The sequence below is a fragment of the Zonotrichia albicollis genome, chromosome Z, assembly GCF_047830755.1.
Source record: "Zonotrichia albicollis isolate bZonAlb1 chromosome Z, bZonAlb1.hap1, whole genome shotgun sequence".
NCBI lineage: Eukaryota > Metazoa > Chordata > Aves > Passeriformes > Passerellidae > Zonotrichia > Zonotrichia albicollis.
In genome coordinates this window covers 37,187,329-37,199,477 of record NC_133860.1, presented here as the reverse complement: position 1 = coordinate 37,199,477, position 12,149 = coordinate 37,187,329, and the positions used below count along the sequence as shown (strand labels likewise).

General features: G+C 38.3%; 2 protein-coding genes across 4 annotated transcripts in view; one reads left to right on the top strand and one right to left on the bottom strand.

Moving 5' to 3' along the window:
* The window catches only part of PPWD1 (peptidylprolyl isomerase domain and WD repeat containing 1), a 13,132-nt gene extending 983 nt beyond the window's left edge, over positions 1-12,149 (bottom strand). The window contains exons 1-10 of the mRNA XM_074532957.1: positions 11,738-12,149; positions 10,300-10,402; positions 9,596-9,696; positions 8,259-8,379; positions 5,985-6,432; positions 5,210-5,400; positions 4,540-4,729; positions 3,364-3,545; positions 1,111-1,192; positions 353-535 (exon numbers count right to left, since the gene is read on the bottom strand). Of these exons, the coding sequence (XP_074389058.1) occupies positions 353-535; positions 1,111-1,192; positions 3,364-3,545; positions 4,540-4,729; positions 5,210-5,400; positions 5,985-6,432; positions 8,259-8,379; positions 9,596-9,696; positions 10,300-10,402; positions 11,738-12,134 (1,998 nt within the window). The 5' untranslated portion in view covers positions 12,135-12,149. The remainder of the gene's footprint in view (positions 1-352; positions 536-1,110; positions 1,193-3,363; positions 3,546-4,539; positions 4,730-5,209; positions 5,401-5,984; positions 6,433-8,258; positions 8,380-9,595; positions 9,697-10,299; positions 10,403-11,737) is intronic.
* CENPK (centromere protein K) overlaps positions 11,882-12,149 on the top strand; it is a 30,548-nt gene continuing 30,280 nt past the window's right edge. For all 3 annotated transcript variants that reach the window (XM_074532985.1, XM_074532986.1, XM_074532984.1), the window contains exon 1: positions 11,882-11,965. In XM_074532985.1, the coding sequence (XP_074389086.1) occupies positions 11,963-11,965 (3 nt within the window). In that variant the 5' untranslated portion in view covers positions 11,882-11,962. The remainder of the gene's footprint in view (positions 11,966-12,149) is intronic.

The following is a 12,149-nucleotide window of genomic DNA, read 5'->3' as shown; positions in this document are numbered from 1 at the left end:
CTGGCACCCTATCCAAACCCCAAACAATCTAAGCAATACCTAGATTTCCATCAAGTTTAAACCACTATTATTAACATAAGATACTCTAGTAATACATAATTGCAAACATGCCTAGGAATTTTATACCACCCTTACTCCATTTAAAGGGAAAAGGCCTCTTGATCACATGTGATGGAAAAGTATTTCTATCTTGTAAAGGACAGTTTCAGTGAAGCCTATACACTACACATCACGAGTATCATTTATTTGTAAAGTAAGCACTAATGTGTTCCTTTTTTCATGAGAAAAAAGTTGATTTTTTACTATCTAGGTAGCCTCTCAGGCCTTAAATTGAGCTTTTAGCATTACTTACCGTTGGGACTACTGTTATAAAAAACTGGGATCCATTGGTATTTGGTCCTGCATTAGCCATGCTGAGTGTATATGGTCTGTCATGTCGTAAAGTTGAATGAAACTCATCTTCAAATTCTCCTCCCCAAATACTTTCACCTCCCATTCCTGTACCAGTTGGGTCACCAGTCTGAATCATGAAACCCTGCACAAAAATTGTAAGTGATCACATTACTGCATAGAATACATAACCATAAGTGTTATGTGCTAGGTGACATTTTTTCAAACTTACTTCAAACCTATCCACAAAATGTGTTAAAATGTTGTGTGTAAGGGAGAAAGCATTTAAGACTTTTTTGTGTCTAACAAGTACTTGAGAAAAAGCAAGGTTACTCACTATACCTGCCAATGAAGGACAGAAACCTGACTGTCTCTACCTTTTGCAAATTCTTAGGCTCTGTCACTTGATTCTGGTGTGACAGAAATAAAAAGCCTTACAAGAAAGGTATTCTGACATGAAGCAAAGTTTTAGTTCAAGCAGGATAGCAGGACTCATCTTTCAATTTTCAGTTTTCTGCTACCTTATCAGTTGTAGAACAGCTACTACAACTTTAGTAAGTGCTAAAGCTATTTAGGACATTGGAGCTGTTCAGAATTATAAGGAACTCTAAATGTACTCCAACAATCCTGTGTGCAAAAGGGAAATGGAATTGTTAACAGAGGACTGACCAGCAGAGTACATTACGTAAATTAACAAAAAATTAACATGTTACAAGTTACCTTGATGATACGGTGAATTATGTGTCCATTGTAGTAACCATTCCTGCTGTGCACACAGAAGTTTTCCACTGTTTTGGGGCACCTAAAATCATTCAGCCGAAAACACAAGAATATTTGTCTGGTGACAGGGCCATAAAGATTTCAGCTGGGACTAAGACCCCCTTGTGCTGTGCAATGTCTCAGGACTCTGTAGGAAGGGATTTAGCCAACTAAGGAAAAAACACATCTCCAACTCCTCAAACCTAAGCTTAAAAAGAGCTGAAAGCAAAAAGCTTGAGAATTACAAAGCTGTGTGATTACACAGAAAGGCAGCAGCCGTATTGATAGCACAGGGATGTTTTATCTGTTGCTGAGCAGGGCTTATGCACTGCTGAGGCCTTTTCTGCTCCTAATCCCACTCTGCCAGTGAGGAGGCTGGGGCTGTAGGAGTTGAGAGGGGACCAAGCTGAGACAACTGAACCCAGCTGACCACAGGGATGCTCCACTGCACATATGGCATTATGTTCAGCACATGAAAGCTGAGGGAAAAAGCAGGGGACATGCAGAGTAATGGTGATTTGCCTTCTCAAGTATCCACTCCATGTGAGGGAGACCTGTTTTCTTGGAGATAGTAGAACATCTGCCTGTCCAGGTTCCCTATTTTGCTTTGCTTGGGTGCATGCCTTTTGCTTTCCCTATTAAACTCTCTGTACCTCAACTCACAAGTGTTTTCACTCTTACTCTTCCAGTGCTCTCCCATTCCACCAACGGAGACATGAGCAAGTGGTTCTGGGGGTCTTAGTTGCTGGCTGGGGTTAAACCATGAGAGCCAGAAACCAAATCTGTCTCCTGAAGGCCTAGTTCAAGGCACCACTGACTATAGGTTCCCTAGTTTTCTATCTGCACTCCCGATACGGAGAAAATGGCCATGCTGAGTCCATAGGTGTAGAGTTACTCTAGTCTAACTGTGAAATGAAGTATTAGCTTGGGTTTTAGTGACACTCCAAGCTATCTTGTGAAAAAGAGCACCAATGTCATAACTAATGGAACAGACTAGATTATAGTCCCAGTTCTTGCTGAGCAGTACAGAGTCATTCACAATTTTATTTCACAATGAAATGACCGAAGAATTCAAAGATGTACAGAGCCATATCCTATATGCTCTTCTTTAAAGTTTTAATCACACTAAAGAGATTTTAATTTAAAGCTCAGCTGGGAGAAAATACTACAGTAAGAAAGGACAAACCTAACAATGGACGAACCAACCCTAGTAATGCTCTATTTAAAACTGCATACAGAGCATTGCAGTGAAGCACCTTGCAATACTGTGCATGTATGACACATTAGCATGACAATTTAAAGAAAGAATTAATGTAGCTTGACCTGTAACTTGCTAGCAAGAGCTCTACCATTACTACAACCTATATGCTATAATTATGAATTCCAGAAACTAGAGCCAGATGCAAGGAAATACTGGTAAAGACTGCAGTAAAAGTCTGGTAGCCCTAGAGGGTAGAATTGAGGTTAACCTCCTGTGCTTAAGACCAAACATGAATTCATTTTTGGAGACGCATGGAGTACATCAACATAATTAAGGTTTCTATGTACAGCAATATATTATATAAATTTCCTGTTAAATAACAGATTATTTGCAATTTTTGCACCACAAAAGAGAGAGAAGGACATACTGATTTAGCAATTGTCATGCAAAAAACTTTTCAATTCTTTGCCTGGTTTTGCATATACACAACACTAGTATTATATGCTGGTATAAATGTTATATGGCTTTTAAAGGAGCTGCAATAACAAAGTGTAGTACACTGGCCACATTCAGAAATTGCAACTACTATTCTTCTGGCTCACACAAACCTGCTGCCAAATCTGCTGCTGCTGCTAACGTCATCTTTCTTTTTCAAGATCTGTGCAAACAGCACTGCCCTACAATACAGAGCTTACACAGAAGAGTATCATTATCTGTTCAAGAACAAAAGTTAAGAAAGGAAAACCCTCCCTGAATCAATAACTAAATAAACCCAAACACAATTCCAAAAACTCCTGTGCCCCAGACTATTTTTATTACCCTACTTTATTTTTGTTTGTTAAGAGTCACATTCCTCCCTTAGCATATTAAGAAACTGTCAGGAAACAAAACCAGTAGAAAACGGGAAAGAAAATAATTATTTCTAGCATGAGATAAGTCTTGGACACTGCAACCACAAGGGGCAAAAGAAAGCAACAAAACCAAAAACCCCAGAAAAAACAGCAACTACATACTCAACAGGAAAAAGCTTGATATGAATATCTCCCATGCTTGTGTGGATGATGGCACTGTCTGACACTCTTTTGGGACCTTCTGCCTGAGTGGCTGCCATGACCTCTTCTTTAGAAGGTTTCTCATTAAATACATCTCTGTCAGAATCTGCACTCTTTGTGTCTTCTGGTTCGCGTTTAGTAAACTGAAGCACAAAAGAAAAGAAGGTTAACTGTTTTTTTCTTTTTTCCTCTTAAAATACACAGTGCCCTGCACCCAACACATCAATGTCATTATTCAACCTGCTGAACACCCAATTCAATTTGAAATGTACAAAGACAATTCATAGACAGTCTATCCTTGGACTGCTGTGTTATGTTACCAGCATTTCCACAGTCACAAATTCCAGTAAAACTACATGCAAATCCAAATAACTTTTAATAATCTGTTATCTTTAAACTTTTCCCTTTACAACAAGAGTCTGCACTAGTTCAGCATCTTTTCTTTAAAATGAGGTGGAGAATACCAGGCTGTTTTGCTATATTAAAATGAAATTGGCAAGCTTTATGCCAAAAGGATTACCAGTGCTTTGCAGTTGTGCTACAAAGTTAAAATAAATCCTCCTATTCCAATACTGCATTAATATAAAACTACAGAGACGCAGCAAATTTAAGGCATAACAGACAGTCCAAACTCTAATCTCTATGGCTATGACCTCTCAAATGAGCTACTAACCACTCTGAAATTGTTTGTTTGGTTCCATCTCACCTAAAAACCCAACTGTGAACAGGAAGATGACCCCTTTCTTGATTGCTTATATGTTCTTATTGTTACTAAGTCTTGATTCTTGTCTGAAATTTTTTTCTATTATATTGTTTTATGCATACAGTTGCTTATTGTTTCTTTATAAAATCTGGTTAGTTTTTTAAGTGCTCTTACTTAGGTTCTTTTTCAACAAGAACAAAAGGATATCTTCTTGGGGGAATAAAAAATCTGTGAAAAAATCACAGCTGTTTCTAGTTAACATACAGATAGTTCAAGATAAAAATTCTAAATATACTTGCAACATAAAGAGACTCCTTTGTAAAAGCTGCATTTACAACTACAAAAAGCACTAGAAAGGTGCAAAGAGAAAAACAAAAAATAATGTAGAGTAATCAATACAAGAATGGAGCTATCTAAATAGAAACCCCACACACCATGTAAAACCTGTTTTTTTTAAAAGCTGTGCAGATTACTGTTGGATCTGCCTGAATATTCTGGAGAACAGGATTTTCAGATGCCTTCATCTCTATAGTGATCGCTGCACGATGTTTCTTTGCTACTCCTTGGAACAAAGCCAGTTGCATCATTCTGATGTTCTCTTGTTTTCCCAAGATACGAATACACCTGAAATTCAAGATGTAAAGAGGTGTAACGTTCAGCTGCTCACAGTCAGAAAATATCTTCTTTCTGAATGTTAGATTCAGAGCAAAATTTCAAAATCCTCTCAAAATAATTATTTACTAATAATTTTTATGATGTTTCTCTATTTAAATTTGGTACCTTAATTTACCAGTCAGCCTCCTTAAGCAATAAAAATCCCAACAAAATGATCCATCTTTACTTGACATTTACATTATCCCATCCAGTTAGATAGAAATTAATTACATATTTTTAATACATGTGCTTGCTATCTGTCTAAGCTGTAATCTCCAGCGACTCCTTACAAAGAATGGGAGCCTTACAGTGTAATGTAAGGCTCTCAAATAAGAACACAAAAAGATTAGACACCTCCACAGTCATATCAAGTTTTAAATACATTCTAAATTTGACTGAATAAAGACTTTAAAACAGAAGTTTATCTCTCTGTGTGTCACAGGAACTCACCTGTTAGTCTCTACATTTATGACCTTAATGCCCAACATAGTTCCATAGAGAACGAAGTGTCCAGTTTCATCAAAAATTATATTAATTAATCTTACTGCATCCACTTTCTCCAGCTCACGCTCAACTGCCATACGCCGCCCAAACTCCATGTCAGGCAGTTGTTGTCTCATCTGCTGAAGTTCAGTAAACATCTACAAAAAAAAACCCCAGCACTATAATAACATATTTTAAACTTTTTTTCCAGTAAAACACTGATTCACATGATTAGAAAATACTGAATTCAAGTGAGATTACTCCATTCAAACTTAACTGAAGGATTTAGATAAATACAAGGAATACTCTCTTTATTTTAATGATACAAGAGGCATGTTGTAGGACTAGGCTTAAGCATGAGAAAATGTGCAGTTGTCTATCAAATTTCTTAGAAGATGACAAATTTAATTCATTTTCATGGTGTCACTTGCAATGGGCTTTGTCCACCATCTTCCACAATTGCTTTCTAGTTAAGTGTAATCTAGCAGCATGAAAACAGAAATGAAAATCAACAACTCTGTTTCACTATGTAGGTAACATAACCAGCAAGAATTCATTTTGGGGCAAAGCAATCTAAGAGACAAGCAAGAGAACACCTCTTGGTGAGAGAAGGCCTTTTTTGCAAGGAAAATATGGGAAGGAAGCTTGCCTTTAGAAATAAACTATAGCTTAGGTGAATGTGCTGGCAAACAAATGCAAGTAGAGAAAGCATTTCAAGAAGGAGAAACAAGACAAAACTCACACTCAGAGATTCATCAAAGACTCTCATGAGCTTTCCCGTCAGAAAACGAAAAATTCTAACTTTTCTGTCAGACCCAAGAGTGGCCATTTTCTTGCCGTCGGGTGAAAAACTTATACTGGATGGGTAAGCCTTGCATTTAGCAAATTCGTATAGATCGGTATCCGTTTTATACTCCCAGTTCACATTCTTGGGAAATTTATACTCATGAGGAGTACCGGTCCAGTACTCGATCATTCCGGACTTGTCCGAAGACACAACTGCTTTGTAGACAGGGTTCAGGCGTATCTGAGTAAGAGGGGACATGTGGAGTTTATCGAAAACGTGAAGTGGCTGGTTATTTCCTCGTCCATCATATATGAATATTTTCCCTGTACTTTTCTCAGATGTTGCAACAGAAGATATAGCATCTCCAGGGCAATATACCCATTCACACTGGCCAGGGTGGTAACTGCAACAAAGAGTAGAAAGGAAAAAAAGTTAAAAATAAAGTAGGAATGGTTTTAATTAGGTAAGAGTCAAATTATGCTGTAAACTTGAAATCAAACACCAGAAGCAAATTTTAAAATTTATTTACTAGTTTTGCTAATACATATCTTGCTAATATTGAGCATATTATAGGCAAGTTTTACCAAGAAATACCATTCAGCAGAAGACTACCAATTTCTGTTCCTTCCATATTGTTTTGTAAAGAGGCTGTGATAGTCCAAGTAAAAAGTGGGTAAAAAGGACTAATTTGGATAGAAATTCAGATAAAAAGCCCAAGCGGCATTAATATATAATGTAAGTCAACACCATTCCTTGTCCATCTTTTAAGTGAGTAATGACTCACTAGTATTGAAGACAACTGCACCTCTGCCATACACTTTTGCAAAAGTTCAACTAGATCTTGCCAGAAAAAACCCCACAAACACAAAATCTCCAAGAAGTGATACAAACCAAATTAAGACAAGCCCTCTATATTCAATAAGGGTTGTGAGTGCATTTAAGAAGAAACTCATGTGCTACTTGCAAAAATGTACAAATAAGGTAAGTCAGAGATACAGTCAATAATATGTCTGTTTTAAAGTCTGTAAGCAAAGATTCTGAAAACTAGAACTCAAACTAAATTGCAAACGGCAAAATAATTATACAATCTCCAGAGGAAACGTGTTTAGTATCCTTTTACAAACTGAACTAATGAGTGCTGATGGAGTGATGATAAGACATTATGACAAGACACCAGTAATTTAGATTTTCAATTTCTGTCTGTAAAGAGAAACAAATACTTTGTCTCAAATTCATTAGGAAGAACAGGATCAAATAAATATGAAGTCTCTGCAGAAATAGGCAACATTTTCCAGATGACATATGGAAGCATAAAGCAGAGAGCTAAAGATTTGCAGAGAGCCATGGTCTGTAGATTAATTGTAGAACTGGAAAGCTCTGAAGATCAGGGGTGCTTTTTTGAATATAATTTTCTTTTTTCTGTAATTTCACCAATTTTGCAGTAACAGTACAGGGCTTTGTCAAAAATGACAGCGAAATCAAAAAGCTTAAGCCTAACTGGAATTTTTCCAGAACAGACAGAGAAGAGAGAATCAATTCCTACAGGTGAAGTACATTATCTGGAGGATGACACTAAAACTGCAACAAACAAAGCAGATAGCATATGCTTTTATTACATGTTCTTGTAAAGGCTTCTTTCCCTGGCTTTACACTTCTATTCAGTTTCAAAGCTAACCAATACATCATGTTGTGGTGTTTATTTTTCTCTGGTATTGTTATAATTCCAGCAGCATCCATTCCTGTTTCTCCCAGATCCTTCAGGTACATAATGTGTAACTATAAGACTAAAGAAAAAAACAATATTGCTTCTAGCAGAAAAAGGAAATTGTATCCCTATGACAACAAATAAGGCAATACAGGCAGGACAAATCCCTTCCCTAATCGAACTACTAACAGACTGTAATTTTTAAACTCAGTGCCAAACAACAGAGAGAAATTATGCTTAGCTAAATATTTGGAGAAACCCCACATCTTTGTGCATAATATGTAACACTGAGGAAGTTCCTTTTCTACTCCTCTCTTCCAGTGCTGCAGTAGTAATTTTTTCTATTCAGTCAGGCAGTCTCCAGCCATTGGATTAATTTCAGATGCAGGTTTACTCAACTTCATATGACTGAGGCATGGGGGAAAGGGAAGAACTCAAGAACCCCAAATTACTGACTAATCTCTTACCAAAACAACCCCCACTGATAATCTCAAAAGAACACTTCTGAAAAATAAGTAACTTACCCGAGTTTCAGCATGTTGATCATGTCAAAGTTGACTACATCAAACACCTTCATCGCTTTGTCATCTCCAACAGAACAGAACAATGCCCCCTCTGAACTAACAGCAATACTCTCAATAACACCTGTGAATTAATTTAAGATACTATTAAGAAATAGGAAAGGACATCCTTCAGTCCAGTATTACATACGGAAAACCTACAGAGGCTGAAACCTGTTTCCCAACTGTTTTGTCACCTTTTTCATTTAAAACTCTACCTGAATTCAATTAAATATTATTTAAAAAAATAAAATTCACAAAACAGCACTTGATGACCTACCAGTATTTAGACTCAGGTATGTGATAATCAAAAATTTACGAAAAACATAGTAAAATATTATAATGGCAGTAAATTTAGTTTAAAATGTTGATTTTAGAAAATTGGGAACATTATGATGGGGTAAACATCATGTGCTCCTCAGCTGGCATCTCTCAACAGAGTAAAAGAAGCAGAACTCTACAGATTATTACACCCATGATACTCAAAACTCCTCTGCAACTGAGCCTTCCATAAAGTTCTCACAATGCTGATTTTTCACATGGTAGGTTTTGTTCATACCTTTTGCTTCTATATATAATAAGAAGCTGATAGTTAACCAGACTTTAGTATTTCTTGTCACTCTGAAAGGAAACCATGCTTTTACTACCTATTATTAAATATTTTTCTTACTGTAACATTCTGCCTATCAAACTGGATGTTTTGGCTTCAGGCATATCATAGTTACTAATACTGTTGAGAATATAATTTTCTGTCCAGCCTATTTAATGCTTAGCATAGTGTTGAAAACCTTTGTGTACTTATTAGCTCAGAAAATTGGGTTAAAGTTTGTCTTAACTGCAATTCTTCTGATAATTACAACAATAAGGCAAAATTTACTCTACAGTTACAGTACTCCAGATGAAAATAACTACTTTTTTTTCCACACTGCAAGGGGGAAGAAAAAGACTGAAGTATCCTTATTTAAAGTAACATATTTTTAAACTTCTCTGGATTTTATGAACACTTTTGTATATCTTGTTCACTTATGTTCCAGTTATTCTCCCACAATCAGGCACAAAGCAATGCAAAGGCCTCATTTTTCATTTTCATGTTTCATTTTCATCCTATCCCTGCTATAGCTTGGGAGCAAAATGTAACAAGACAGAGGAATAAAAGGAATATTGGTAGATATAATTTAATCTCTGACTGCAATAAAGGAACCCCAGAAACTCTCTCTCTATTTGCACTCTCTCTTCAAACAACAAAGAGCAAGGGAGAGGAAAAAGTAAACTCCTTTAAATAAGAAAGAGCAACTTCTCACCCAGGTGACTTCGGAAGTGTTTAACAAACTCAATCCCTTCTTCTATTTTCTTCCAGAATTTTACATGTCCATCATGACTGGCTGTTATGATAAAATCTGTCCTACAATTAGAAAAGAAAAATAAAATAAAGAAAACAGATGCACACACTATGCACCTTCCCACTGGTCAGTAATTTGCACTAGAATTAACACTGTGCAGAGAATGAATCTCAAGAAATTACTGTGAAAGTCTCTCTGAATGGGTACTTTAACTCCTGGAAAAACACAACAGGTATTTTAGTGCATTCTGGATTAATCCATGAAAAGTCAAAATGAAGAAAAATATAACACTATCCTTTTTGAATATGTAAATATAACTCCTATTTTAAGTCTGGTTTCATGGTAGTTACAATGTGTGTGAGTGAGATCTCTGCAATTCTGGTGAATGGTATTTTTTCAGAGGGAGTAAGTTACTACTTACTCCTGTATTTCCTGCATATTTTAACAAGGATTTTAAGACTCTCTTTTAGCCTATAAAAACAATTTGAATCTTGTTTCTAGGTAAGCAAGATAAAACTTTTTTTTTTTTTTAAAAACCCACCATCCTTTAAAAAACCACAGGACACTGCAACTTTCTGTTATAAAGCTTCTACAGTGAAAACTTCTTAGTCTACACAAAAACACACCCCAGATGAAGAAATATAATGGAGAACAAAAATACTTACTTTGTACATGCCACATGTGTAATAACATCTCTGTGCATGTAACTGCGCTCATACATTGAAGCTGACGGAAGATTTTCAAGATAAACATGTTCGAATTCAAGAACTACACAGAATAGAAAGAAAAGTCAGGATTTTTTTTTTCATGAAGTTACATCTACATTTTGTTTTCTTTTACCTATCCTTTTATTGCTTACTCATGTTTAGTCAAAAATATGCAGGATTTTGTGCAAACATAATTAAAGAGCTTTTAGGTCTGGTATTGCACTCAGACTTACACATTTTCTGTGGAATAAAGCCACTCAAATGCTGCTTTAACTCATATTGCTCCATCCTCTTAAGGCAACTGCTACAGTAACTGTCTTGCTGTTTCAAAAAGAAACAACCTCAATCAACAGTTTTTAAGTTACTGCCAGAAAACAGAAGGTCATCTGAACCTCATTTCATTCTAAAACCACATGTATCCCTTTTGTTTTCACAAGATTTGTGATCCCACACAGGTCCTGTAGTCTAAATTTTAAGCATATACACCTATTTCATTGTTTAACTGGCCAATCTAAAATAATCTGATTTTGAGTTTTGTTTCTGATCTTTAGATCCTACTTGTTAACACCTGTGCAACAGTATTTTTTACTGAACTTGCATGTTTACATCTGATGATCATTGTTTTTTATACTTAAAGAAAACTTTAAGCGATACCCAGAGAGCTGGAAGTTGCTGCACACATCAACACCACATGCCAAAACACAGCCCGGAGGCTTCTGCTGCTGCAGCTTAGGGTGGTGATCTGAAAGATGGATTAACTCTACAACAATTAACAGCACAGCTTCAGCCTGCACAGCAGCAGGGCTCTTAGCCTTAAGGTGTTCTCCAGAGGAAGCAAAGGTCTTAGAGTCACAGAATGTTAAGGGGCTAGAATAAGCCTTAAACACCATCTAGCCCCCTCCTACTAGACAAAGCTGCTCCAAGCCTTATTCAGCCTGGTTTTAAATACTAGCAGGGTTGGAGCACCCAAAAAAATCACTGGGCAACCTGTGCCAGCACCTCACAGCAAAGAATTTTTTTTTATAGCTAACCTGAATTTTCCTTTTTTCAGTTTGCACCAACTAGTCTTGATGCTATCACTGCAGTTCCTGTCGAAGAGTCCATCTCCAGCTTCCTTCTAAGTCCCTTTAGGTACTGGAAGGTTGCTATGAGGTCTCCACCTAACTTCCTCCTCTGCAGACTGAATAGCCACAAGTTTCTCAGCACCAGGCACCCCCGCTCTGTAATTCCGCATCTGAAGGTTTCCCAGTGTGCTCATTTTACATACGAGACGCAGCTTCAGGAGCCGGGCTCCCGACAGCTGCCCTCACCCCGCGGCCGCTCCCACACGGCGTGGCCTGGACACGATCCCACCGCCCCGACCCCAGTCGGGGCAGAGCTTCACTCCTCCCCTTACCTCTTCTTTTTTTCGCCTGTGCGGCTTCCCCCGGGAGCGGCCCGACCCAGCGTTCCTCCTCATCGTCCTCGTCCGCTGCCACCAGGTCGCCGGCGCCCTCCACCACCTCGGGCGGCTTTCGCTTGCGCTCCAGCTCGGTGGACGCCATGGCGCTGACGTCAGTGCCCCGCGCCGTGCGCTCTGCGAGTGACGTGCGCGCCGCGGCTCGGACGGCGGGAAGCGGCCATGGTAGTAACGGGCGGGAGGGGTGGCGGGCGAGCCCCGGGCGGCCCCCGGCGCTCAAGGCACCCCGGCGCTCCGACACCTCGGCGTCGGGAGGCGGTCTCGGCCGCTGGGGCCGCGGGGCTGCTTTGCGGGGAGGGCGCTGGCTTCCCGGCTGGGAAGGGGCGAGCTTCATGCCTGGGCTGTGAGC